General features: G+C 41.4%; 1 protein-coding gene across 4 annotated transcripts in view; it reads left to right on the forward strand.

Moving 5' to 3' along the window:
- LRGUK (leucine rich repeats and guanylate kinase domain containing) overlaps positions 1-27,086 on the forward strand; it is a 109,317-nt gene that overhangs the window by 63,622 nt on the left and 18,609 nt on the right. For 3 of the 4 annotated variants that reach the window (XR_198647.3, XR_006601410.1, XM_004741736.3), the window contains exon 16: positions 16,497-16,636. Coding sequence is in view for 2 of the 4 variants with exons in the window: in XM_004741736.3 (XP_004741793.2) it covers positions 16,497-16,636 (140 nt within the window). In the remaining 2 variants the exon portion in view is untranslated. Of the gene's footprint in view, positions 1-3,567; positions 10,916-16,496; positions 16,637-27,086 lie in introns of those variants that run through there. The other variant, XM_013050323.2, reaches the window with a different exon arrangement.

A 27,086-nucleotide genomic window follows, 5' to 3' on the forward strand; every position in this document is an offset into this window, starting at 1 on the left:
TTTAAAGGGTAAAATGAAACTTCATTTATTTGGACCAGTTAGGTTCGGCCTGTCTGATTTAATGGAAAGTATGAATTATAGAATTTGTTAAAATGTTCTTCCTCTCAGACACACTGCATAGCAGAAACTGGATCATTTGGTTACTGACTCATGGAACCTCTGCTTTAAAAAGTAGAGGGAAGGTTTATAATTATTGCATTAATTCAGTGGCCTGCGTAAACCCTGTTTTCCTGGCTAACCCCATTGGGAAAATGATGTGTTTTCTTAAGAAGCCAAACCACCTCATTTTATTTAAGTAGTCCATCTGTGGAGGACGTTACTGTCTTCTGTCGATGGTTTCAGGATAAACTTGCACATAAAGTGACTTTGTGGAGGCCAGATGTGATTCAAGTGAGCATTTAAAAATTCTAATGAGCATGGTCCTTACTAATAAAGCTTTAAAAGGATCTCTAGTGGCTCAAGAGTAGAGCCAGGGGCCTCTTGGAGTTTGAGGGCATGAAGTCTATGCCAAGGAGGGCAGGCCCCCATGTTCAGGAGTTCACTGCCGGTGAGCAGGGCCCAACCATAACCACCCCAAAATGAGCATCGTGACTCCCCGAAAAGGGACCAGAGTCCCAGCAGGGTCACCGCCCCAGGACTGACTGGCTTTTGCATTTTTGCTTCCACTCTGAGCTGGGTCCCTCTGATTTTAAGTTCTGTAGTTCTGTATGTTTACATAAAGACTTACATTACCTATGTAAGTATAAATGAGACCCCCTAAAAGAAAAGATCAGTAATTTCAGCATAGTTGAAATATTTTTAATATTTAATTGAGCTGTCAAAGGTAAGAAATTGAAATTAAAAATATTTAATGTTCTATGAAAGACCAATTAGAAAATTGAACTGGAAATTAGAAGCTTTAGTTTCATATTCCAAATTTCACCAGTAATCATTAATTTGATCAGAGAAATCACTTTGAACTGCCATTTCTAAACAACAAAGCCATACATATAATATTATGGAACATTCTGGAATTTGCTGATGTTTTTGCCCTTAGATTAGACTGCCTATAAGTTAGGCTTCAGTACAAACCGAAATCTGGTGGCCAATGGCTTTGTTTTCATGGAAGCAGGAATCCTGTACCAATGCCAACTGAGTATTACTAGATATTTGAAGTAATAATACATAGCCTTATCTTCAGTAATTTCATGTTGCTAACTTGTAACTGAGAATGCAATTTTAATTTCTACTCTTAATGATGAAACTAGAACAAAATCATAAAAATAAGCCTGAAGTCTATCAGTATAGCAAGCACATCAGCCTGGACCCAGAAATGCAAACCTTTACCAGAGGAGAGACTAATTGAATTTCCATTAAATGCACATACAAAATAGTAGTGTTAGGTACAAAGTGATTATAAAACCTCAAAATACTGAGACATACCATTATAATTAATGCCATTAATTAAAAATATTTATCAACCATGGTACAAATGATCTTTTTTTTTTCCCTTATAGCAATGCTAGGTAATATTCATTTCTAAAACACAATAACTAATAAAATCCTGAGCAAACAGTACAGTTTTTATGAAATAAAAACTCACTTTGTTCACAACTCAGTGTAAGAGATGTCTTTACCTTCTGTGTGTCTCTCTACAGCCTATTTCTGGAATACTCATCTGGTGCTCCCAATAAAGCTTTTAAAAAGCTGATCCAACTATCACCCTGAGTTCCTGCTATAGAAATCATAAAATAAAATTATATTTGCAAATCATTATTTAGATCTGACTAGTGAGAGAGGAAAATGATGGTGATGATGAGTCAAACGGGGAAATTGAGCAATTTACTAGGTCCCACGTGGTGTCTTTATCTCTACTAAAGGGCAGGGTTTCATTTGCCAAATGATGTGAATTGTCAAATTCTAAAAGTGGGGTGAAAAAAATCCTTGTGTGTCTGATTCTAGGAAACAGGGGGTTTACAAAGAGAAAGAGCTTTCAGCATTGGGTTTTACGGTTCTCCTGCCTTTCTATTTTTCAAAATTTCTTTTCACATGTGATTAAAAAAAAACATAAAATTAGCCATTTTAGCCATTTTAAGTGTACAACTTAATGGCATTAACTCCATTCACAGTGTCGTATAACCATCCCTGCTACCTCTTTCCAAATTCATCCCTCCCACACAGAAACTCTATTCCCATTAAGCAGTAACTCCCCCCCCTTTAGTCCCTGGTAACCTCTAATCTACTTTCTGTCTCTATGAATTTGTCTCTTCTAGACATTTTTACTTTTCTTCTATTTTAATTTAGCCTTGCATCTTGACTAAATTTGTATTTACTCTATTACTGTCATGAACTAGGGAGATAGGAATGATGACCAGAGCCATCCCCTCAGAAATCCCACCAAGTGGCAAGATTTTCCTTGTCCCCACTCTTCCCTAACCCCTCCCCAGAGATGTCTAGTTCAGCTGGAGGCACAGGCTACCTCTCCAGACGAGGAGGTTCAGGGAGGACCCGGAGTAGTCCAAGCCCATCTTCCTCTGTGGGGGAGAATGGACTGTTGCCAGGAGCCTGGTTTGCTTCTGGGGATGGACCACCATGGGGTCACTTTGGAGGTCTGACTTGGTTTGTAGTCTCTGAGCATCAGGTTTCTCTCAAAGTGGGCCGAGACTAGTTTCTTCAAGGCTGTTCCACACTGGTGTGCCACCCTTGACTACAGCATTTCAGAGCCATGTCCTTAGGCCTAGGTGAAGATGTCCCGTGGGCCACCAGAATATGTATGGACTTCTCTCAGAAGCAAGTGCCTGCTGCACTGATCGAGTCCATGAGAACAGAATCACACGGAGAACTTGCTCCCATGGTGAGCGAAGGAAGTGTCCCCGTCTGCAATGTTAATGTGCTAGTGGCCTCTGAGAACCATTGCTGAAACCTGGAGTAGACCCCGAGGGAAAAGAGTAGCCCTGGGGGTGGTGGGGGTGGGGGGACTATCAGGAGCAGCTCCTGTGAGCCATGGCACCTCATGCTTCCATGGAATCCATTTTTTGCTTTCTTCCGTTCCCTCCTGACTTACTGAGTGCCTGTTGAATTTCCCATGCCTTGCCTTGCCTTGCCTTCCCTTGGTAAGCTGATTATTCCTCAGAGAGCTCCCAGTTTCTTGAAGGGGCCTGCCATTCAACAAGCAGGACTACCCCTGGCTTAGACGTCCACCCTCTCGTTTCTACCATCAAAAGCAGCACTGACCTCTCTAAGTGGTGGAAATTTAAAATTTCATTCACTTAGAAAGTGTTGCTGTCACTGTCTCACCCGGATGTAAATTTTGGTTCTGTGAATAAGTCTCTTTATGTTTATTTGCTGAAGTTGATGATTTCCATTGACTCAGATTTTCTACATTCTACTAAATGAGAGAATTCTAGGCACCTAGTCTCCCCAAGGGGAAGGAAAGGTTATAATTCTTCTCTATGTGTAACTTTATTCTTTTCAAAGGCCTATGTGCATCAGGAAAGGAAACAATTTTTTGTTGTTGTTATTTCAAAAGTTACTTAGTTGCATAGTACATGTTAAGATATTTTTAGCTAACTTCTTCTTATATTAAAGCAGGAGCTCCCTCTAGCAAGAAGACCCCCTCTGGGGTGCCAGCACATCTGGTCCCGTCCCCAAGGCGCTTGGCGAAACTGCAAGCAGATGGCCAGATAACAGAGCATCTCTCTGGAATACAGACTCACGCACAGGTCCCTGAACATCAGAACCTGGCCCCCTCCCAGAACCAAGAGCTGACCCAGGAGGGAGCAGCCCATCAAGAAGAACATTCTCCCAGTAGCCATGTCAGTGCTCAGCCTCCTCCACAGCCCCCTCCACAGCCCAGCTCCTCAGCACCTGGTATTTCCCAGCAGGCCCAAGACTTATCCCCAAACCAGAAGGAAGGGGATGTTCAACAATCAGATCTTTCTTCAAAAATAATAACGACGGAGCTCCCTGAAAATGAGTTCCAGACATCTGAGGCAAAAGCAGATAAAATAGGGCAGTCTTTCATCGTTCCTTCCCAGGAGGCTTCTCAGCACCCTGACCCAGCTCCAGCTCGCAGCCCTCAGCCAGACCAGGATGAGGAATCAGGGGAGGCCAAGGTAACCTCCACTGGCCTTCCTCCATCTGAGGCTCCCCCGGGGTCTGGCCCAACATCCCTCAGCCCCCAGAGAACCCAGGATGAGGAAACCAGGTCCGCTGATCTGCCACCCAACAGTGCCCATTATGAGCCTCCAAGAGACCCTTCCCACCCTAATGCGGCCAAAATACCGGGACCATCTCCAGAACAACCTCTAGAAGAGGAAATCCCCAAAGCAGAATTGGTTCGGGTTAGCACTCCTTACCCAGAATTGCCACAACCTCAGGACTCAGCAGCTATCAAACAGACCCAGGACAAGAACGACCCAATGACTTTGCTCCCCAGAAGCCGCCTGGCTCCCACCAGGCTGCCCCAGCCTCAGGTCCTTGCTCCACTCCAGAGCCGGAGGCCCACCCCCAAACTCCTGTCACCCAGCAGGGAGGAAGCTTTAGGAACAGCCTCAGATCCAACTGTGACTTCCCCTCCCAGGCCTCCACTAGCTCAGGAAGGAGACCCCAGTAAACTTCCTCCCATCAGCCCTCCCCATTCCAAACCACCGCAAAATCCGAGCTCCTATCCAGACCATAGTCCTCAGCAAGTCCAAGAAGAAAAGGTCGGGGAGGTGAAGCTCCCTCTTATCAGCCCCCCCATCCAGGAGCACATGCCACAGCCTGCCCCTGATCTGCCCCAGGAAGAGGAGGCTCAGGTCGTTAGGCTCCCACAAATTCCCACTCCCTTCTCTGAACAGCGGCTGCCTCAGAACACAGGGCCTCACCATGATTCAAGGCCCGCAAAGGGAAGGCAAGCTCCAAAAGCAGGCCACGCCTCCAACAAGATTTCAGATGTACAGGCTGTACCCCAAAACCAAGAGCCAGTGCAGCAGATAGGAACTAGGAAAAAAAAACTCCCTGTCCAAAGAGAGACAACTAAAGGGACAGGGCATCTGAAAAAGGCACCTAGAGGCCATCAGACAGCCTTGCAGCCAGAATCCCAGAGTAAGATGACTCCCCCAAAGGTTCCCAACCACCCTAATCCTAGCCCACCTCAGAGTCCTCAGGGGAACCAGAGGAGAAGAGTCCATGCACCAGAAATCCCTGAGCCAACCCATGCTGAACCATTGGCTAAGGATCCCCAATTACCAGAAGAGAAGCGGGAAAAGGAACATTCTTCCAGAAAAAAGGCTGGTGCCAGCCTCTCCACTGATGACCTGGTTCAGAAGGGAACTGTGTCCAAAAAAGGACCATCCTCAAAAAGAAGGAATTCTGGAGGATTGTCTCAAGAGGCTAAAGCGGCCCTCAGTGGTGGTCCCCCAACTCAGGAGGGTCAGCCCCTGCCCAGGAGACCTCTCCAGAGTGAAACTTCCTCTGCAGAGTCCAGACCAGATGATTCTGCTTCTAGGCTACATCCGAGGAGAAAAGAAGAGGCTCATAAGAGGGGAAGATTTCCGAAGAGAGAGGCTGTTTTGGACTCCCCGGCGCAGGCTTCCACCCAGCAGCTTGTCCAAGGTACGCAAGCCCAGAAGGGGACCAGTCAGACCAAAGAGAGCTCTGTCCAAAGGGACGGCGCTCCTGGGCAGCAAGCCAGAGACAAACACAGCCGGAAACATGGGGGAGCATCAAAGGACAGGAGTTCAGCCACACCCCAGAGTCCCGTGTCTGCGGAGGAGCGGGACAGCTGGGAAGGAAGACTGCGAGCCAGGGGCAGTCAGAGCACCAAGGTGTGAGCCACCCTTGGAGCACTGGGTCACTGGGTCTCTAACATCTGTGCCTCTTGGAGGCAGTGCTGTCACAGAAAGGAAAGTGATGGCCAGGCCACCATGACTCCATATCCCAGCTTCCTTCTGCCACCTGCATAAGCATGAGGGGGTGGGCACCAGCCCTGTCCAGCCTTTGGGTTCTTAGAAGGCAGCAAGTCTGTGCAAATTCTTGTGGTTTGCCACTGTAGCCTCAAAGAGCAGCCCCTCGAGTGGGGTACTCCAGCAAGCTGTAGAGCTGGTCTTAACAGATCTGATGCCGGCAGGGAGCCCGTGTGTCTAGACTTGTATGAATTCCAATATGTGCTCGAACTCTGGCTGAAGCAATGTCACGTTGCCATTGTTTTTATTGACTCCATTAAGAAAAGTCACTTCTGGATGAGAAAATTCTCACCTGCCTCTTGCCTTATCAAGGGATCCAGAAGGAGAACTCTGAGAAAGGAAGCCTTTGCAGTTTCTGGGTCTTGGTCACTCCCGCCAAGGTTCCAGACCCGCAGTTAATGCATGGGAGTCTTTGGAAGGGCAGGGGACACGTTCCTTGCACAATGACACTGTGATTGCTGAGTCCTCCGGGTTTGCGTTGGCATGTATGACTTGAAACTTACTTTTGCTCAATGTTTATTTCAGGATGAATACTTTCCTTCTCTCTCCGAATAGGAATCTCATGTAAATTAGCCCGTGCCTTCATTATGCTAAACCACCTGGCTGAATCAGTGAAAAGGGTTAGTGGGGAGAAGATGGAGCGGAGTTCTTTTTCCTTCATTAACTCATACCATTCAGGATCCCTTTGCTGACAAGTGACTGGGGTCCGACCTGAGGTAGCTTACGGGAATCTACGAGAAGGGAGTGGAAAGTCTCCCACAACAAAATTATGGGGAGGGTAGAGGTAGAGCTGAGCCTACCTCAGAACTGGGGACCAGTTATTGAACATAACCCAGACTCTTGTCATCCCCAGTATTTTCTGTCATCAACAGCACTCTTGTCATTTCTCTGTTTCTTTCTCCATGGTGGCTCTTTAATCTTTGGTTCCAACGGACTCCATAGAAGTTTCTGCACATGGCAGGGAACACGGCCACCAGTACTTCTCAAGTCTTATATGTGGTTTTACATCTGGCAGCTCCCACTACTAGAAAGGGATTAATTTGCATGTTCTTTAATCTTAAAATTAAAAAAAAAAATTCAGGGAAAGATATTGACTGGCCCGGCTTGGGCCAAGTGTTCATTCTTAAACTAATCTACTCTGGCCAGAGACAGGGTCCCATACATGTCACCATTGGTGCCCTCTCCTCGAGTACATGGCAACTGCATTCCCGGACAGCAGGGACTAAGAGCAAAGCAGCTAACCTGGGATCTGGCTCTTAAAGGGTTACTAGGTATTTATTGAGTACTTACTATATAGATAGCAGCATCGGAAACTATGTTTGGCATCCTGTATTTCCAAAAGAGAAAAAATGGAGGACTAAATGCCTGTATAAATGGATCTTATCATATACAAAAGGTATGTGTCCACGAAATTGTATGTATGGCAGATGTTATTTCAAGTTCAGTAGTGGAAATTGACATTTTTAAAATCCAGGAGGCAGGAATCCTCTTGTAAAATGAAGAGCGTATGTTATGCCAATAATTACCCTTTGATTTATCTGATTTGTCAAAGATGACCATAGTAAGGTGAATTTTTTTTTTAACATATCGTAACTTACATTTATGGATTAGTCCAGTCATCCAACAAGCATTGATTGAGCACCTTCTAGCTGCCAGACTGCTGGCTGCTAGATGTACACAGTGAGATGATGAGGAGCTCTGTTTTTTATCCAGAGAGACAGATAAGAGAGTTCATTACAACACCATGTGATTGGGGTAGCCGGAAGCCCCACAGCACACTGGGCCAGGTTTAAACATTAAATAGGCAAACCCATTTATTAACTTTTCCAGAATGTCATGAGGATGATACGGAAGGACACTGAATCTAGCTTGGGATGGGAGAATTAGATCACAAAACACTTCCGAAAGGAGCTTATCTTTCAACCAAGTCATCAAGGTTGCAAAATTAGAATGATGGGAGAGAGTGAAGGTTTCTTGGAAAAGGGAACAGCATATGTCTAAGTGTGGCCGTAAGAGCAGATGCAGCATTTCTTTTGAGGACCCGGATGTCAGGTGTCTGTAGATCCAAAGAGCGTTTTGTGCTAATAATGAATTTAGAAACTTGATCTAACAGTGGGGAGCCATTGAATAGTTAAATTTTTATCTTAGAGGCATGTGTCTAGAGTTGGTATGGAGGATACCTTTAAGGAAGTACAGGGGGTAGGAAGGATGGCTGGGAAGCTATTGCGATAGTTCTAACAAGATGGTGAGGGCCTGTGATAAGGCACTGTGGCAGGAATAGACAGATTCAGGAGGTATCTGGGTGGGACATGGTGGGGGCTTGGGGAGGACAGATGTGAAGAAAATAAGGATAATCACCCCTTGTTTTATGAGCCATGAATGGTGCATCTCAGAAGCGCTGATACCTCACTTAGGTGAGAACTTTAGAAAAATACATGGTTTCCTCCTTGGGCAACTGGTTCTGAGGCCTTAGGGCATTCAAGATTGCATTTTTCTTAGGGTTCTAAAGGGAAGTGAAAAGCCAGGTTTCCCTTTGACTTAGAGGAAGCTCTAGCTCCCTTCCCGGGGGTTCGTGATGGTAGAAGGTTTGTGTTTTGATGGCATGTAAAAATGTCCTGGGTTCAGAGCAGCTGGTCAATACTTTGTTTGTTGTCCAAGGAAGGGAATAGCAAAGATCACTCACTCCTCTGTGGTGGGAGTATTTTACTGCTATTATTGATTTTCTTGGTATAGCGGAAACTTCTGCTTTTAAGCTGTATAAGAATTGTCATTTGCCATCTACGTTTACAAAGTTCACATCACTTCCGTTTGCTGTATTCCTCAGCAAAGTGGTCTTTATGGGACAGCAAAAAACACTGCAGGACTTTAGTGCCTCTATTAGCTAATGTGATCTTTAGCTTTTCAAAGGAAGTCTGGCAGCTAGTGTTCACATCAACAGAGATAATATAGTTCCACTGGGCTTAAGAGACTCCTTCAAATATTTAAAAAGCTAAATCCGTTGTTTTAAAGCTTCAAAAGAGAATTGGACAAAGGACATGATCAGGTAATTCACAAAAGAGGAGAGAAAAATGGCCAAAATACATGTCAAAATGCATTTAGCTTTCAGGACTTCTGTAAATTAAAATGGATTCGATTTTGGGGGGTACCAAACTGGCAAAGATGGAAAGCAAATTAATGCCTATTCTTGGTAAGGTTGAGGGGAAACACACTTTCTGTGTCATCACTGAGAAAGTAAGTTGGCACCACTTTTGGGGGGACAGTTGTGCAATATCCGTCAGAGCCTGTAAATATTGCCTATGTTTAAACTGGTAATTCTAACTATGACTTATCCCAAGGAAGTAATTGACATAGAACGATGTTCCCATTAATGTCTTTATAATAAAATCTGGAAGTAATATAGCCACCCAATGGGATTTTAAAAATAACTTACGGAAAAGTTATGGTTTAGCCATATGCTAAAATGTTACATTGCCATTATAATCATGTTGTAGACGAATATAGAGAAGAATATTTGTTACATACTAAGGAAAAAACAGATTAAGGAGGTAAAACCAGTATGGTTCCAGTTGTGAGTTCTGGGTTGTCAGATTATGAATAATTTTTACTTTCTCATTTATGTTTTTAGTATTTTCCAAATTTTCTACAATGAACCTGTTTTTATTTGGAAAAGGTTACATAGAATCAAATTCACATGTATGAAAACCTGTCCTGTGAAAGCGCAACCTTATGTTATGTTATGTTCTCTTTCAGTTTGGCATGCATAATGAGGAACTTTCTTAAAGTTAGAAGTCACGTACAAAGGAATAAACAGGTTTTCTCTAGATCTTGGAGGCTCTGTGTTGGAAATCTTACGAGAAGCTTCCATATGTCAGGCGATTAGTTGGGCTGGATAAAATTTAAGGTTGCTTTTATGATTTAATCCATTTACTACAACAGGCTCTACAGGCTGGCTATGGAGAATCCAGCAGTCTATTTAATTAAAAATAAAGCTTAGTACTAGAAAATCTATGCACTTAGGGCTCATTAGAACAGTGGCTTTCAAACTTCCAGACCCCAAATCCATTAACTAGGAATACATTTTACAATATCATCACCCCCCACACAGATATGTGTAGGAGACACCTTCCTATAGTGATAAACCCAGATGTTTTCTGTTTTACTTAATCCCAATTTCTAAAAATGCTGGCCGTATCCTACAAAATGCAGATTCCACAATTCAGTTTGCAACCTGTGATTGGAAAACCCTTGTGCCGAGCTCTCTGGAGCTTTGGTCTGGCGGTGTTCCTGGAGGCCTGTTTGACTAGATGCTTCCCTGTGCTGGTTGTTCATGTGTGATGGGATGAGTGGCCATGAATGACCTGAACGCTGAATTCCTTTCTGGGACAACAGCAAGGATCCAGTGGGTTGGCAGTTACACTCTTTGTCAGTACTAGGGCTCCAGAGAAGATATGTCCAAAAATCTTAGACACAAAAATAAGTTCTTAGGTAAAGCAAGAAAAAAACCACTTTGAAACTTTTTGGATCAGTAGTGTTTTCAGGACTAAGGACTTAGCTGACTCCCTTTCCTTTTGCTCCATGACAACCCTGAAATCATCTTGTTAACATAAAAGATCTTCCAAACTCCACTTTAGATAATTGTGCTATTTATGTAGTGTCTAGCACAATATGTTCACAACTGAATTTAATTAATTTCTCAGTTCAATCTGGAAGATGTGATTCTAGAAATCACTTTTTATTTATTATTATTATTGAGGAGGCGTTCAGGGAGAAGGATAATAAGAGCCTAGCAATTTCTTTGTGTTGATGATAGGTCAATAATGTCAGACCACCAAATCTTTCACCTCCAAGATGATTATGAGACTGTGAGCATGATTAGCAAAAGCCGGAGGCTTTTTAAAAATTTATTTGACAGAGATCACAGGTAGGCAGAGAGGCAGGCAGAGAGAGAGGAGGAAGCAAATCCCCTGCTGAGCAGAGAGCCCCAAGTGGGGCTCAATCCCAGGACTCTGGGATCATGACCTGAGCCAAAGGCAGAGGCTTAACCCACTGAGCCACCCAGGCGCCCCGTCAGAGGCTTTTTAAAAAAGTTTATAACCTTAGAAATTCTTAATTTCAAATAACTAACTGTCCACATAATCATTGGAAATCCCAGCACTAGTATAGTCTAGCTGTGTGACCTTGGGAAAGTTACAGAGTTCTCAAGTAGAGACGATGACCTACCTCCAGATTATTGTTAGGAGTAAATGAGTTAATTGAAAGAAAATGTCTGTACATAGTAAGTTTGTATATGAATGTTAGTGTTAACATGTAAGCCACACAAAAAAAAGGATAGCATTTTATCATTAATCTTATTTAACAACCTAACAACCCAATTCAAACTAGATAGAAGTATTTGGCAAATAGGATGGTCTTCTCTGAAAATCCTTTTATAAAAAACTTCATGACCTTGATTGAATTAAGGAGCTTAAACAGAATTAGGATAATGTTGGGAAGAAATTGTAGTAAAGTGGTGTATGACAGAGATGAAGAGATTATTTGATGGGCGTTCACACACAGCATCGCAGCTTGGAGATTGAGTTGGGGAAACATCAGCTCTAGAGTTGTTATGAAATCTCCTGGTGGTACACACGGGAAAGGCTTGTCATGGCAGCTGGCACATAATACATGCTCAATAAATGTTATCTATTATTTTATTATGATTTTCTTTATTGATAAAGTCAAAGCCATTTATATTTTGCATTTCAAATTGGTTGGATAGTAAGTACTGTCAAGTTCCTTAACTTAGAAATCAACTACCAGATAGTAGGCATTCTGTTTTCCTTTGGTGATGTGTTGAGGCAAAAAAAAGGCAAAACAAACAAACAAACAAAAAAAGTCTTTCCTAGAGGAGTTGACCAGTGATGTACCATCTTTGAAAAAGCTGTTCTTGGAGAATGATCCCTTAGGAAGCACCTTGCGCTTGCTAGAGGTGAGAGTATAGGACTGGATGGAAGTCTCATCCCCAGCCTTATTATCAAACATATTACTTAGAAGAAGGCTTTCATATGTATCCAAACTTCCTGAAGATTTCTCTCCTTTTTTCTGCTGCTTCTTTCTCTTGCCCAAGTGCTGGACATATGCAGATCTTACATACTAAGTTTCTCATCTTGAAATTTGCCTGTCCTATATCTTATCTCCTTCAAAGCATCGATTGACTATTTCATGATAAACTCATACATTTAAAAAAGGAAGAAATTCAGGGTACTACTGTTATATGTTTTATTTTATTCTATTTTTAAGTTTATTTTTATATTAATTTTTAAGTAATCTCTATACCCAGCATGGGGCTTGAACTCCCAACCTTGAGACCAAGAGTCACACACTCCACTGACTAAGCTGGCCAGGCATTCCTGTTATATGTCCAAATTAGGACATTGTAAATGCAGGAACCAAATACTGAGCCCATTAGCTCAGCTATATTGAGGAGGTTTCAGTGTGAAGTTCAATGGAAAGAAATATTTTTTTGTGTACCTCATTCTCTCTGTATGAGAATATACGTTCACATGCTTTCCTTTGTCCTGATAAAGACTCTGTTCTCTATTTAAAGTAGCTGATTACTCTTTGATTGGAAACTTATGAATAGAGCACTTTACTGTAAGAAGGATTTAATAAGTGTATTCATTTTACCATTTAGAACATAAATATTATTACTGTTTCCTTGGTCTTGGTAGCTTTCCTCTATAAAAGCTTATTTTACTATGGAAAACTATTATGGATATTGTGTGAAATTTTAGTTGCTTTTATTCCTTCCTTGGAAGCACAGATAGAAAAGACTTTCAAGATTTAATTCTGTCCTAGAAAAATAGCTTTTTTTCAGAAGCTTCAGTTTTATGATAATACTTCCTGATGAATTGAGTTTTCCTTAATTTTCAACTAAAATTATGTAACTATCATTAAAAATAAATAAATATTGTATCATAGATTATTGTGCCTTAATTTGGTTTTATCCTTTTTAATGGTTACATATTTCATTATTGACTCCTTTATAGTGATTTGCCAAGTATTTGTATATTTTATATGTGTATGTGTTTAATCATGGTAAAAATAAATTACTCTCTTTAGTTTAAAAAAAAAAAAAAACACCTCACTATTACCTACATAAACATGTGTGTGTTTGTTTTTTAACCTCATTTGAATGGGGGGGGGGAATGAATGATTCTGAAACCATCCAGTTATCTGAGAACTTTTGTTTGAAAATTAAAGCCTATTTCCAAATCATACATTTTCTATGGCTTTGAAACAGAAAAATTCCAGTTGATTGATTTTTCCCAGGGTTTTTTTTTTAATGCTAAAAATATATACATTTACAAGTGTTTAGTTTCATATTTTTGAACAGGAAAATGACTTAGTTGCTTTGCTATATAACTAATCTCATTAATGTAGAAAAATTGGTTATTCAAATAGGGATTTTTGTTTCTCAAAATATTCACAGTCTGATTCTCAAATTCTAATTTTATTACTAGTTATTGACATGGCTATGTGGCTGCATACCTATAATGTCAGATCAACATTTTGTATTCCCTCCTTTATGCAGGAAAAGGCCTTGTTTTGTCTGTGTAAGGGTAGGATATTAAATATATACTCAACATGTTTTATTCTCAGGTACATGGCTCATAATGCAATTGTTATTTAGGTTGGGTTCTATGCGGCTTCTTTTAAAATGTTTTATGCATATTATTTTAATTCACTTGACTACAACGGGATAGAAGTCTAAATAAAAGATCTAAGCTACTTAGAATTAATTTAAGATGTACTTCCACTTGTTTCAGTTAATTCATTTATATGTTCCTGCATTTAATAATGCATACAATCCATAAATCCATAAAATAACTTTAAAATCTGTCATGCATCATTAAATTCATTTGTGCTTCATTGTAGGTGTTTAAATAAATTTAGCTTTTATACTGAAGAACTTGGTTGTTTTTGTGGACTGTAATTTACATGTATATTTTAATGTTGCCTCAAGGTTGTCTTTAATGTAGATACTTTGAATAAGATTATGTTAAGAAACTTGTTGCAGGTTATTGTAACAGTGGTAATTATATATATATATATTTTTTTTTTTGAAAGCAAAATCCCTTGTTCATTGATGTAGTAAGACAGTAGAAACTGTTTTCAGAACTGTATGAAACTCTTCATTATAGGAGTTCAACTCATTAACGTGGTGGCATTACAAGGTAGTTTAATAGTAATGTAAACACATTATCTTTACCACTGTATCATCACATTGACTTGTTCACACCATGGTGCAAATTGCTTATGGCTCAGAAAGGTAGAAAAAAGAACCCTGACACATAGACTGGAAATTTTTGTGGAAATTTTCTCAATGCAAATAGCTTCTATTTCTTTAATTTTTATAACTTTTAATTGTTTATAGCTTTTCTCAAATTCTTCTGCTCTTTTTCACAATGCTTTTGGTTCTCAGAGTCCCATCAAGGTGACAAGCGTCCTCTTTCTTTCTTTTTCTTGAGCACAGTCCCCATCATCTCCATCTCACTATGCCCCTCCCCCCCAATCTTCCTTCAGCCATATCCATTCTTTCCCATAGTTCAGTTAAGCATGCTCCTGGGTCCTTATAAAAAAGCATCTCTTTCTGCATGATAATGCTTTTGTCCCAGACAGTTGAATGCTTTTCTTGTGATTGTAGTTGCCTGTTCAGATGTCACCCCCTTAGATAGATCTTCTCTGACCGCCATGCCCTCTCTTGCTCTGTCCCCTTATCTGGCTGCCCATCGCTTCACTGCTCGAATTACCGCCTGTAGCATCTGACGCAAAGTTCGTCTCTCTCCAGCATGAGGCTGTAATTCCCATAGCTCAGGGGATGGACTTTTTATCTATTGCCGAATCTCCAACATCGAGAGCCCTGGCTGGCACAGCAGGTACTCAACAAATACGGACTGAGTGGTTTCTCCATCATGAAGATTTAACAAAGAAGGTCTCCACATGCGATGATTCCTTATTGTCACTGGGACTGTCACAACCGTAGTTACCCGCAGCACTTCTCAGATTGCCCTGTTGCCTGGAATTCCTCGGGTGCAGACTTACTTCTTGTATCTTCTGAGTCTCTGTCTCTGTCTCTCTGTCTTTCTCAAGGCAGGTGTTGGTTTGTGGAGCTTTAGACTTTCCCACAGGATTAAATACTTTGACTCGCCTACCAGTGTTCTCCTTATCTCCCTGGCCCGGGACCGTCACACCATCTGGTGGGAGCTTGAGTTCAGGTTCTCCATACAAGCACATAACCCAGGATCACGGGCCTGATTTCCTACAGGTGCTTCCATCCTCAGTTCTACCGAAACTCCGTGTCCAACCACAGTCCCTTAGTCTGTGCACCGCCATTCCCAGACACCTGCTTTGCAGCTTCTCACAGTATCAAGAGCCCAGGGCTTCTGCCTCGGGAACATAGGGACGGGCCTCTCCCAGTCCAGAAACCTCAGCCGCAGGAGCACTCGGATTTCTTGGCATCGATTCCCGCTCTTCTGACTGGGAACCTTCACTTCCAGCACCTGGAAATTTTTCTTTCTTGCTTTCTCAGCTGTGCTATGTATGACACATTTCTGTTATATATCATCTAGTGTTTTCTTATCTTTGGGTCAAGAGAGCTTCCCATGTCTGCTCAGTCAGCCATTTGACTGGTGGAACATGAGGGGATCATTTATTCTGGCATTTAAAAATTTTTTACTTTAGCATTTTTAAAGCAATATTCCTGAAATCGTTGATGCTCATATATATCCAAAAGCATTTACACCAGGGGTCTCTGTAGATGAGCAGTGATAGAAATTTAGATTCTTTATATCCTAGGTCTCTGGACATTCTAATAATGTTTTAAAGGACACTTTCAGCATTATTTATGAATAAAGTCTGTCAAACAGTGATCTCATCATCCATTCCATTATTTTTTTAAGTTGCTTCTCAGTGTTGCATGTTTTATTTTCTTCCTAGTCTTTTAGGAGAATTTTGTGAAACAGAAAGTGATTATCAGTGTGACGTTTAAGTATCTGGAAGGTATCGTATGTGCCAAGATTTCCTTCAGTTCCCTTTATAAGCCTATCTTGATGAGCACCAAGTGTACTCCCAGGACATGTCTACTAGGTGCTGTGGCCTGACTTTACTATAATCAGTAATAATTATGATCTTGTTTTCTAAGACATTATTTTATTTAAAGATATTTTTAAATTTAAATTTATTTATTTTATTTTATTTTTATTTATTTAAAGATAATGGTATTTGTTAGAGAGAGTACACATAAGTAGGCAGAGGGAGAAACAGATTCCTCACTAGCAGGGAGCCCAAAGCAGAACTCAATTCCTGGACCCTGGGATCATGAACTGAGCTGAAGGCAGACGGTTAACCGACTGAGCCACCCAGACATAGTTTTAGTTGTGTTACTCTCAAGTTGAAATGCACAGACTTTAAGTATTGAGTTTTCTGTGTTTGGGACAATCCAGATACAAAGCATTTTCCTTACTTCAGAAAGTCCCCTGATGCTATGTCGTGCCTCTCATTTGCAAACTTTGGCTTCTTCCCTCCCAGGGACTAAGATGCCTCTGCTGAAATCTGAAGATTCTGCTCGGAAGCTCTCCACTTTGAATCTATGTGACTTCCTGGATTCTACAGACAGAAACTACTTTGTGAAATTATGGGCCAGACTTTCAGCCAAAAAAACCCCAGTGGTAAGGGGGGGTGGGGGTGGGCGGAGCTGCAGCCGAGCATTGCTCCGCTCAGACCAAAAGGGGATCTGGTATTTTGAGACTAAGTTTCACCAAAATTCTTTTCTGACTGGTATGAGCTGAAGCCAAATTTATTTATATATATATATATATATATATATATATATATATATTTATAAACATATAATGTATTATTAGCCCCAGGGGTATAGGTCTGTGAATCATCCGTCTTACACACTTCACAGCACTCACCATAGCACACACCCTCCCCAGTGTCCATAACCTCACCCCCCTCTCCCAACCCCCTCCCCCCAGCAACCCTTAGTTTGTTTTGTGAGATTGAGAGTTTCTTATGGTTTGTCTTGAAGACAAATTTTTAGCCTCTTTCTACACCTGTACGAATAGACTTGGGCTCTACAAAGAATATTCAGCGTAGCTTTCGTGAGTCCCTTTCCCTAGCCCTTAATCAAAACTTGGACACTCAGCTCTTCTCTTTAACAAGAATAGAAAAGGACTTTGACAGCGCTCACGTGGTAAAATATGCATTTCAAGAGAAAACTGGCTTTCCTGTTGGGGTAAAATGTCCAGTGTTCTTGGGCTGAGACTTGAAATCGAGTCCACTCCTAGGCCCTGTTTTGTAACTTGGCAGAGCTCAAGCCACTCCTGTAACTTTGTTGCAGTTCAGGTTCCAGGACCACCCAGAAAAATCAGTCTGTGTGGGAGGACTGAGTGCAGCCTTAGCTCTGATTGCAGATTAGGTTGTGCTCAGTTTCCTTTTGTCATAGTTCTGTAGGAGGGTCTGGGAATTTGAAGAGGCCTAACTCATAGTCACTGCTGTCACCACAGATGCGATAGGACTTGCCTTTTGGTTGTCAGGTCCTCGTTGGTGGTTCCTTAAGGTGAGGCTGTTGTTGGCAAATAATCACATCAGACTCTAAAGTCAGAACTGTAGGTGATGTCTGAAAGCCTCAGACTGGTTACCTCCGATGAAAAGTCTTGGGCTGTAGTATATCCAGGTGTAGCTGTGCAGTGTACTTGGATTAAGTCCCACAACGCCAGTGTTCAAGGGGCAAGAAGCAGATGCCCGAGCAAGTGAGTTCACATAAGAGGTAGTTGCGTAGAAAACATGCGAGTGGATTCCCAGTGCACCAGGAGCAGGGCTGCAGTACAGACCTCACAGGAACTGCCAGGCTCTAGAAGGAACGAGTGAGGTGCTCAGGTTTCCCTGCCTTCCAGAGTCATCAACTTCCTGTCATCTCCGCTCCTGATTGTCGAGTGTTCTGTGGTCCTGTCTCTCCTGGCTGGCCTCCTCCACGCACACAGGCTTCCCTCTCACATCGTTTAAACCCATTCTCATGCACCTCAGCCCTGACTCTCTGTGGCCTCTTGGCTCTGTGCTCCCAATTCCTGGCCACTTCTCTCGGTCTCTGTCATTCGTTTTGTGGGAGGCAAGAGAATCTAATTGGCCCGGCTGCACTTTTCAAGCCCTTCCCCAGAGATCATGCGAGACTGTCCAGTCCCCTGCAGAAGGGTAAACAGCTCAGGTACGGATCAGGGCTTCCTAGGAGGAACAGAGGGTGCGTGCACGCCGAACACTTATCAATAATACGAATTTGTACCATGGTATGCAATGCAGGAAACATCATATTGATTTATCCAAAATAAATTAATTCTGGAATTGTTGCCATCAACCAGGATCTGTGGGAAGTCAAATATCAGCCACGAGGAGTTGGGATTACTCCCAGTCTTTGGGTCAAGTTCAAGAACCCTGAGGGTTACACCCTCCTGGAAGATTGAGGAAGAGACCCTGGCTTCTAGAAAACCATGGTTACCATGGAGATGGCCCTAGTCTAAGGGCCTGAGTTCCACTCTGAGCCAGTGGCACTGGTATTCTCCAAATCCTCTGCTACCAGGCCCTCACATAGGACTGGCCCCTAGGGAGCTCTCTCTCCCAGAAGAGCCTCTCAGCCTCTATCTTCCCATCCGGGGAAATCTCTGTTCTTTACCGGTCAGTCTACCCCTTTCTCTCTACACTCGTTACCCTCTTCTTGGCTGGGATGGCTTTATGCTTCTTGGGACTTAGCTTGCTAATACAGGTTCTTCTTTCTGTCCCCAGGACAGAGCAGACCCACAACGTAAAGTCCAGAACAAATTCTTAGCCACACATTTACTCCTTCATAATGAAGTCTGCGTCCTGACACCCAGAACCCCTCACAACCCACTTTTGCTGTCCTGCTACACCACCTCACATAACGCTAATGAGAAACGCACACCATGCATGTGCCGTGCCCCACTGCCCGTGAGCGGGTACTCATGATGTGTTTAAATATGACCAATCTGAATTTCACCTGTTAGAGAACCTCCAGCCTTGACTAAAGACAGATTTTGTCTGGTTAAGGGCAATCAGGTATTTAGGAGTGAGAAAAGAAGGTCAGAAGAAGAGAAATGGGGGAAAGAAAAAAAAAAAATACCCAGACACACAATGTGTTTTTCACTGTAATTCATGACCAACATTTCAGTATAAGGTTAATAAAAAGTTTGGAGAAACTGGAGAGGGAAGGGTATGATAAAAAGGCGGTGTGATCCTACGAGGGGCCCCCATGTTGGTGGTGGTAGACGGGGTAGGGGGAAGGTAGTGCAGGCCACTTGGGGTCAAAGTAGTCTCATGAACTTTTCCATGGGTCACTCCTTCCTGGCAGTCACCTCCCAAAAAACTGTTCAGCCCAGTTGTCCAGGGAATCCATAGCTTGGTCTAGAACATCTAGACCTGTTAGAGCGTTGGCAGTGACGGATCCCTGATGGTAACGATCCTCAAACACCTTGTGCCTGGAGGTTCTGATATCTTTGCCAGTCAGTGCTGGTAGAGAAACAATGTAACAACAGTTTCATAGAGAAGCAAATCAAATCCCCAACAACCAGAATACATTCTTCAGAAATAGGTACAAAATACTCAATTGCTGCTGTCATATTGCTGCTGTCATATATGTGGGGCAGAATGTGCCTAAGGTTATTTTTAGTGTCTCGTTTTCTTTTAAAGATGATGGATTCGATGCTATTTTTAAATTTTAAGTACTTTTCAGATTTTAACCTTTGTGTAGTTGTTAACAAGACGAAATGAGCAATATGACAGCGGAAGCTTTAGAAAGATGTTATCATGTTATGTTAGAGAACATAAATAGCCTTTACACAGCATTTGTAATTTGGAAAAGGCTTTTGTGTAAATCATCTTGTGTACCTTTCATTGCAACCCTTTAGAGAAAATGTTGTTTTGCTCATTTTACTTTCCCCAACATAAATTTCCATGTATTTTTTGAAACCTTTCAGTGGATTGAAGAAAGGAATAGCAACTTCCTCTGTCAAAAATCTGTATCTTAAATTGTTCCCTCCCAAAAGAAGAAATTTTTACACTTTTTTTGGGTGTCTTCACTGTAGGTCTAATGTATTCATATTTTCTTTTAGAAGCTATCAAGGGAACCATTTGACAGTAATGGATAGGTGGAAATTTCCATCGTCTAGGCTTTTTGAGTTCTGTTTCTCTGAAGCTCCTTCCCATTGAATTGAAGACAGCATTCTTCTTCTCTGCTCAATCTACCCCAAACTCCCTGTGCACATGAGGTCTTTCTGTCTCAATTTGAATATTCTACCCTTTACTTGTGCATAGCTTCTAACTACATGTATGTCAAAATGTGATTACAAAATTTAAGGTGGATTATCTATATAAATGTTAAAAGACAAAGCAAGAATACTTCTAGAAGATAATGTAAGAGAAGACTTTTATGACTTGGAGGCAGGTATAGATTCCTTAAATGTAATACAAAGAGCACTTTTACGAAGGAAACATTTAAAACATTGAGGAACATTAAGATTAGTAACATGTCAATTAAAAAAAACAGAATTGAAGAGGAAAAAAGAGAAAGCACACAGAGCAGGATGATATTTATAATAAATATAACTAACAAAATGCTTTTATTTAGAATATATTTAAAAACTTTTTTTTAGGGCACGTGGGTGGCTCAGTGGGTTAAGCCACTGCCTTCGGCTCAGGTCATGATCTCAGGGTCCTGGGATCGAGTCCCGCATCGGGCTCTCTGCTCGGCAGGGAGCCTGCTTCCTCCTCTCTCTCTGCCTGCCTCTCTGCCTACTTGTGATCTCTCTCTCTCTGTGTCAAATAAATAAATAAATCTTTAAAAAAACAAAAACAAAAAAAACTTTTTTTAAATTAGTAAGAAAAAATATACAGAAAAACCTCTTTACAAGGGATAATATCCAGAAGGCCAATAGTCATGCGAAGAGATAGTCAACCTCTTTATCAGGAAATGCAAATCATAGCCACAGTGAAATGCTGCTACACATACACTAGAAGCACTAAAATCATGAGCTGAGTGTTAGGATGTGAACAGTAGAAACTCTTGTAGGACAGTTGGTGGGAGGTTCAATTTTTACTCTTGAGAAAATAAAAGGGATTATCCACTAAAGTTGAGCATGACTCAGCAGTGGGATTCCAATGGAAATGTGGGGCCATGTGCACCAAAAGGTATGTGCAAGAATGTTCATAGTAGCCTTGTGTGTAGTGGTCTTAAACTGGAAATTCGGGTGTCCACTAGCAATAAATAGGCCAAGTGAAAATTTGAATATTCATGTAGTTAAAATATGTATAGTAATGAAAATGAGCAAACTTTGCTCCATGGCTATCTCCCTCAAACATCCTGTTGAACCAAAGAATGACTGAATCTAAAGAATGTGCGCTATATGATTCTATTAATATATAAATGAAAAATTGGGAATTCTAAACCATAATACTTGGGGATGCATATTTGGGTGATAAAAGTATAAAAAAGGAGTGGTTACCATAGCAGCCAGGAGACTGCTTACCTCGGGAGAGAGAAGCAGGTGGTAAAGGTTGAAAAGGACGCAAGGGATGCCGGCACCTGGGGGTTTAGGAGGGCACCTGCTGTAGTGAAAGGAGTGCCATTTGTTCACTAGCTGGACAAGCCTCAATGAGTTACTTAACCTCTCTGGGGTTGGGTAGGATTTCCCACAGCTTGAAAAATCAAGGGCGGTCTACAGGGTTTTCATCCAAGGGTGATGCTGAAACCAAAACCAGACAGAGGTACAACTACATGATGAATCTGAAGGACTGGAAGACAGTTAAGAATTCAGACCACAGTAGTAGAGCACAGTAGGGTGCGAGCTTCCTAGGGGCTGAGACTTCGCTTCCTGTCCTCCTGGATATAAATCTGGGAAAAGGGAAATAATGAGCTACAGGAGGTGTGGCCATGTGGGAAAGTAGTGTTCATAATCTGTGTGACGGCTTGTTGGAAGATGAGTTCATTCTGACATTGTAGGTTAGCAGTCCTACGAAGAGCCTTTGCTCTCCTAGCCATCCTGTCCATTCCCATATGTGGAAGGCTCCCCTTCTCCCCTCTTTCCTTCCTTAACTCTTTCCCTTTCTTTTTTCTCACTCATTCATCTTCCCTTCTTCTCACATGTCTTGAATTTGTTGAATCCCTACTGTGTATAAGGATTAGATTTGCTTTTCAGTAGATATCAGGTATTTGCTTACTGGACCCTGTTCTAGACCCTAGAACAAAGTAGAACTGATCCTGCCCTTACTGAACGGAATAGTCTGGTAGAGATGCCTCTGGTCTCTTCTCTTTGGTGGATGAGGTCTGTGTATCTCTAGCCCTTCTACTACTGCTTCTTTGAGTAGAAAATGGGCTAATGGAGCATGGAGACATTCTCAGGATTACTGGTGCCTAATACACCAACAGCTGTGTTTTGTTTCTCATCTCTGGGATCACTAGGACCCACATGGCTTGTCTCCATTAGGAAGAAATGTGAAGAGTAGTAGTCTTTGTTCTTCAAGTCTGGAAAAACATCGCTAACATCATTTTTCTTGCTTGTGACTCTAATAGTTTATCAATATCAAATGCTTTCCATGGATTTGACCATAATTTAATATGAGTTTAAATAGGTACCCAGTGTATTTCCTCATACCTTGCTTATACAATCCTTGTTGCTTTCTTTTCTCTTCTTAGCTTAAGATACTTACTTTGATGAACGACTCCCAGAGAATATTAATTTGAACATTTCTGAAATATTCCTGGAGAACTGTAAATATAATTTTGATCAACCTTTCTTCTTAAATGCAGTTTTTAGTTTTGAGTAAAAGAAAACAAAAAAAAACAATACACAGCTCTTTTCTTACTGTTGCAAAAAAATGTAACAAACACTAGCCAGTAAAAGGTTTTTATTTATACAACACATATACTATTAATTATAGAAGTCCGGGTTAATGAGTTTTGTTAGGTATCACTATGTTTTAGTTTCTCTGTTAATTGCAACCTCTTTTTGCCTGATTGGCTGCCTGGAAGACATGCATGAAAGCTATGGTGGCTTAGTGAAGATTTCCTGCTCTGGAACTGTGACTAGATCTTTGCCTTCCAGAGGAAGATTGATTTTCAAACTCCACTTGAACTTCAATTGTATCTTTTTCTTCAACCAGATTTCCTGACCTCCTGAGGGGATACCCTCACTTCTGGGCAGACCAGCTTACCAAAAACCAGTTCTCCAGAAAAAATTGCTGAATGGCTGATTCATTCAAAGCCACTTTAGCAAATGTGTGTGTATGGCACATTAGTCCTGTCCAATCCCACAAAGTACCTGAATGTATGAAGGCCAGTGAGAAGGTGGATCTGTGGTGACAAAATATTGGGTACCTATATCTACTAAGGACGACTCTATTCAATAATGTGATCTGTGCCACTTGATAGCCACACAGTAGATGAGAGGAGCATCTCTTTATAGTATCACTGCAGCTAATACATCTGGTGAATGTCATGTCCTGAAAATTACATCTGAGTAGAAGAAAGCATTTTTCTTTTGGAGTTAAAATTGACATTGTTAAGTTGTGTGATCTTGGACAAGCTCCCTGAGCTGAGCTCCCTCACATTATTGAATAGTGTCTAAGTGCTTTTTTTCTCAAGATATGGTTTCCTATTATTCTTTGGAGGTGACCAATTGATTTTTAAATATCATTGATGATCGTTATGTTCTTGATTTCTACATATTGAATGTATCTACCCACTGCATTTTGTATCCTATTGAAACTCAAAAGAGGCCATTGAGAGCCTCTTTAGGTGGCTCCTGTGTCCTTTAATATGACCCATGTCAACTTCAGTAGCTATCTTGCTCTCTGTTAGGACAAGATCTTCTACACTCTTCTGTGTATTACCTGCCCCAGACCCGCAAACCATCTCTTCTCCAAAGAGCCCTGGTTTCTTTAAGTGGGAGTTGATAGCGCAAGGTCATGTGGTTGCCAGGAGTGCTTGTTGCTGCTGGGTTGCTGATTGCTTCTAGGCTTTTTCTGTAGATAAAATACCTCATGAGTTCAAGTTAATATTTCTGATTCAGATTCAAGACTTGAGGATTTTTATGCGTCTTCTCTATTACATACCTTTCTTTCACACCAAGCATCCGGATTCTGAAAGACATGGGAGATGATAGAACTATGGTGTCTACTGTAGTTTAATGTCTGTGAAACTTCTCATGTGTTTCATCCAGATTGTGTCCAGAAGAGTCTCCAAATAATAATACCAATATGATTAGTGCCAGTAGAAAGACTGAGAACAGTTAAAAATTTGTTTGCACATGTTCTCCAATAACCCAGTTATTTGTGATTGTTTTACAGCTACACTCTCAGCACATAGTCATACACTTGCTCCCTTTTAACTCTCATTTTTGTCTTACTTCTCAGATACATACACACTTGATACTCATCATTAGGCCTCAGGCCAATGTCTAGTAGTTTTGTTGTCTAGGCACATTCTCTACTAGATCCAGGAAGTGTTCTGGGGGCAGCATATCCTGAGTTCTTGCCTGCCGTTGACAGCCTGTCATACTTGAGACTCAAATTGTTGGTTTTGTGACCTATCCTGTTTGCTTGTTTTGGTTTATCAAGGGCTCTTATTGTTTGTATGTTGGATCATCTTTGTCTATCTTAAATATTTGTCATTTTTTCTAGACTCTTATTACCTCTTTGTTTCTTTTTGAGTGTAAAAAAATTTCCTCCATTCTCTTTCTATCCCTCTGAAGTCATTTGTTGTTTTTTACTCTTCTCTTACTTCTGGTTTAGTTTTCATTTCTGAAGTGACTTTTTTCCCTTATATTTCTGATTTTTTTCCTGAGTTCTGTCACCTCACTTAGGAGTTTTAAAAATTGTAATTTATTGGGGTCCCTGGGTGGCTCAGTCAGTTAAGCATCCAACTTTTGATTTCAGCTCAGGTCATAATCTCAGGGTTATAAGATTAAGCCCCATGTGGGGCTCTGCACTGGGCATGGTGTCTGCTTAGATTCTCTCCCTCTCTCTCTCTCTGCCCTTCCCCCCACTTGTATGCTCTCTCCCTCTGGGGGAAAAAAAGTAATTTATTTGTTCCTTAATGTTTTGTGCCATTTCCTTAATGTCTTTTAATTAATTTTGAAATAGTAGATGACAGATTTTATCTGTTTAATGAATGCTTTCACTGTATGTAAAGGGGTTAGTCTCCTTCTCTTTTAAAATACTAATTTTGAGATTTTACTAGGAAATTTCTCATTCTTATGTGAAGTTAGTTTTTTCAAACTTTTATAAGGAATCATGGTTTTTTCAAATTGTGTTAAAATATATAGCAGTTTTCTTTTTTTTCTTTTTATTTTTTATTTATTTGACAGATATCACAAATAGGCAGAGAGGCAGGCAGAGAGAGAGAGAGAGAGGAAGGGAAGCAGGCTCCCTGCTGAGCAGAGAACCTGATGCAGGGCTTGATCCAGGACCCTGGGATCATTACCCGAGCCAAAGGCAGAGTCTTTAACCCACTGAGCCACCCAGGCACCCCTATAGCAGTTTTCTTTTGAGGGTTTCAGTTTTTGTTGGGGGTTTCTGGGCTCTGTTGCCCTCTACCACTTTGGTCTAGACTTTCTCTTTTTCTCTGTTGGCTGTCCTAATTAATTTTTTTTTAAGTGGGGGGGGGGGAGTAGAGAGAGGGAACCATTTTTTAAAGATTTTTATTTTATTTATTTGACAGACAGAGATCACAAGTAGGCAGAGAGGCAGGCAGAGAGAGAGGGGGAAGCAGGCTCCCTCCCGAGCAGAGCCCCTCATGACCTGAGCCCGAGGCAGAGGCTTAACCCACTGAGCCACCCAGGTGTCCCACCTAATTAATTTTGATTCCAATCCCATTAGCTTTTCTTTAGAGTGGGGCTCTGTCTTAGAAGAGAGCCATAATGGGTCAGATTCAAGAAATCACAGTTGAGCCAGCTGCTTCAGAACTTACTGTGAACCCCTTATTCTTACCCACTATTAAGGTAGAAAGAAGCACCCCCTGGATTCCAGCTGTGGTGCCCATTTGTGCTGCTTTTCTTCCTAGTGAATACGAGGGTCTTTTAGTCCCCCTGTTGCTTCCTTCGCCTTTCTCTCACATAGTCACTGGTGCCATGTGGTGGTGCCACTAAGATCATCTGTATTTTGGGCTTTGAGGGAGATTCCTCTTCTGATTTGGGGTTTGAGGGGATTTAGGGGGGTATCTCCTCATCTAGTATTCTTGTTAATGTTTTGGTATGTTTTTTATTTGGCCATTGCTTGCTCTATTTTTGTGTGAGAATTCTGAAAGATCCAGACTGTGCTTCCACTATTACGTCATCCTCCCAGGCACGATGTAATTGAAATCAAGGATCAATATAGAAAAAAAAGAAGATGGTATCAAGTAAAATCACAATAGAAAATATGTGTACTGCTTTGGAGAAATTGAGGAACAAGAATAACAAATTAACCTGAGAGTGCGATAGTGGAGTTTGTCAATATATAGTAATTTTGTAGTAATATGAAATCATTTAGGTGTATTTAGGGGTTATTTAAACAGATAGTTTTAAGTAGTGAAATTTACATAGAATTTCTTTCCTCCTCTCTTGTCCCATTGCAAACCCCATCCATCCAGTCGAATGCTACTTTCTTCTTGACCTGCTTAAGACAGAATCACAGAGCTAATGGTCAGGGACACTGTTATATGGTCTTGGTGACCAGATAGACACCCGAGAGCCTATGGTGACCAGATAGACACCTGAGAGTTTTGTTGTTAGCTGTCATATGTCATGGTGTCTAAGAAACAATTTCAAAAGCCTGACCCAGAATTTCTTAAGCTGGCAACCGTCGACAGCAAATTTTATTCCAGATCACAGAGAACGCTAGACACTATTCACACTTCATATTGTGTCCCCAAATTTATACGGTTGTACATTAAAGATACAGATTAAGCTCCCTCTTCGTGCTCAGGTGTGTGTGCTGTGTACAGGGGAACACAGGAGTGACCAAAGGGTCTTCTGGTCTCTGGGGTGCAACTTCTTTCCCAGAGGTGTTCACTGCACCAACCTTGGCATCACCACAGAGTAGAACCATTACTGCAGATTAGTTTCTGTAATG

Source organism: Mustela putorius, unplaced genomic scaffold (genome assembly GCF_011764305.1).
Source record: "Mustela putorius furo isolate JIRA1106 unplaced genomic scaffold, ASM1176430v1.1 tig00003845_pilon_pilon_pilon, whole genome shotgun sequence".
Classification (NCBI taxonomy): domain Eukaryota; kingdom Metazoa; phylum Chordata; class Mammalia; order Carnivora; family Mustelidae; genus Mustela; species Mustela putorius.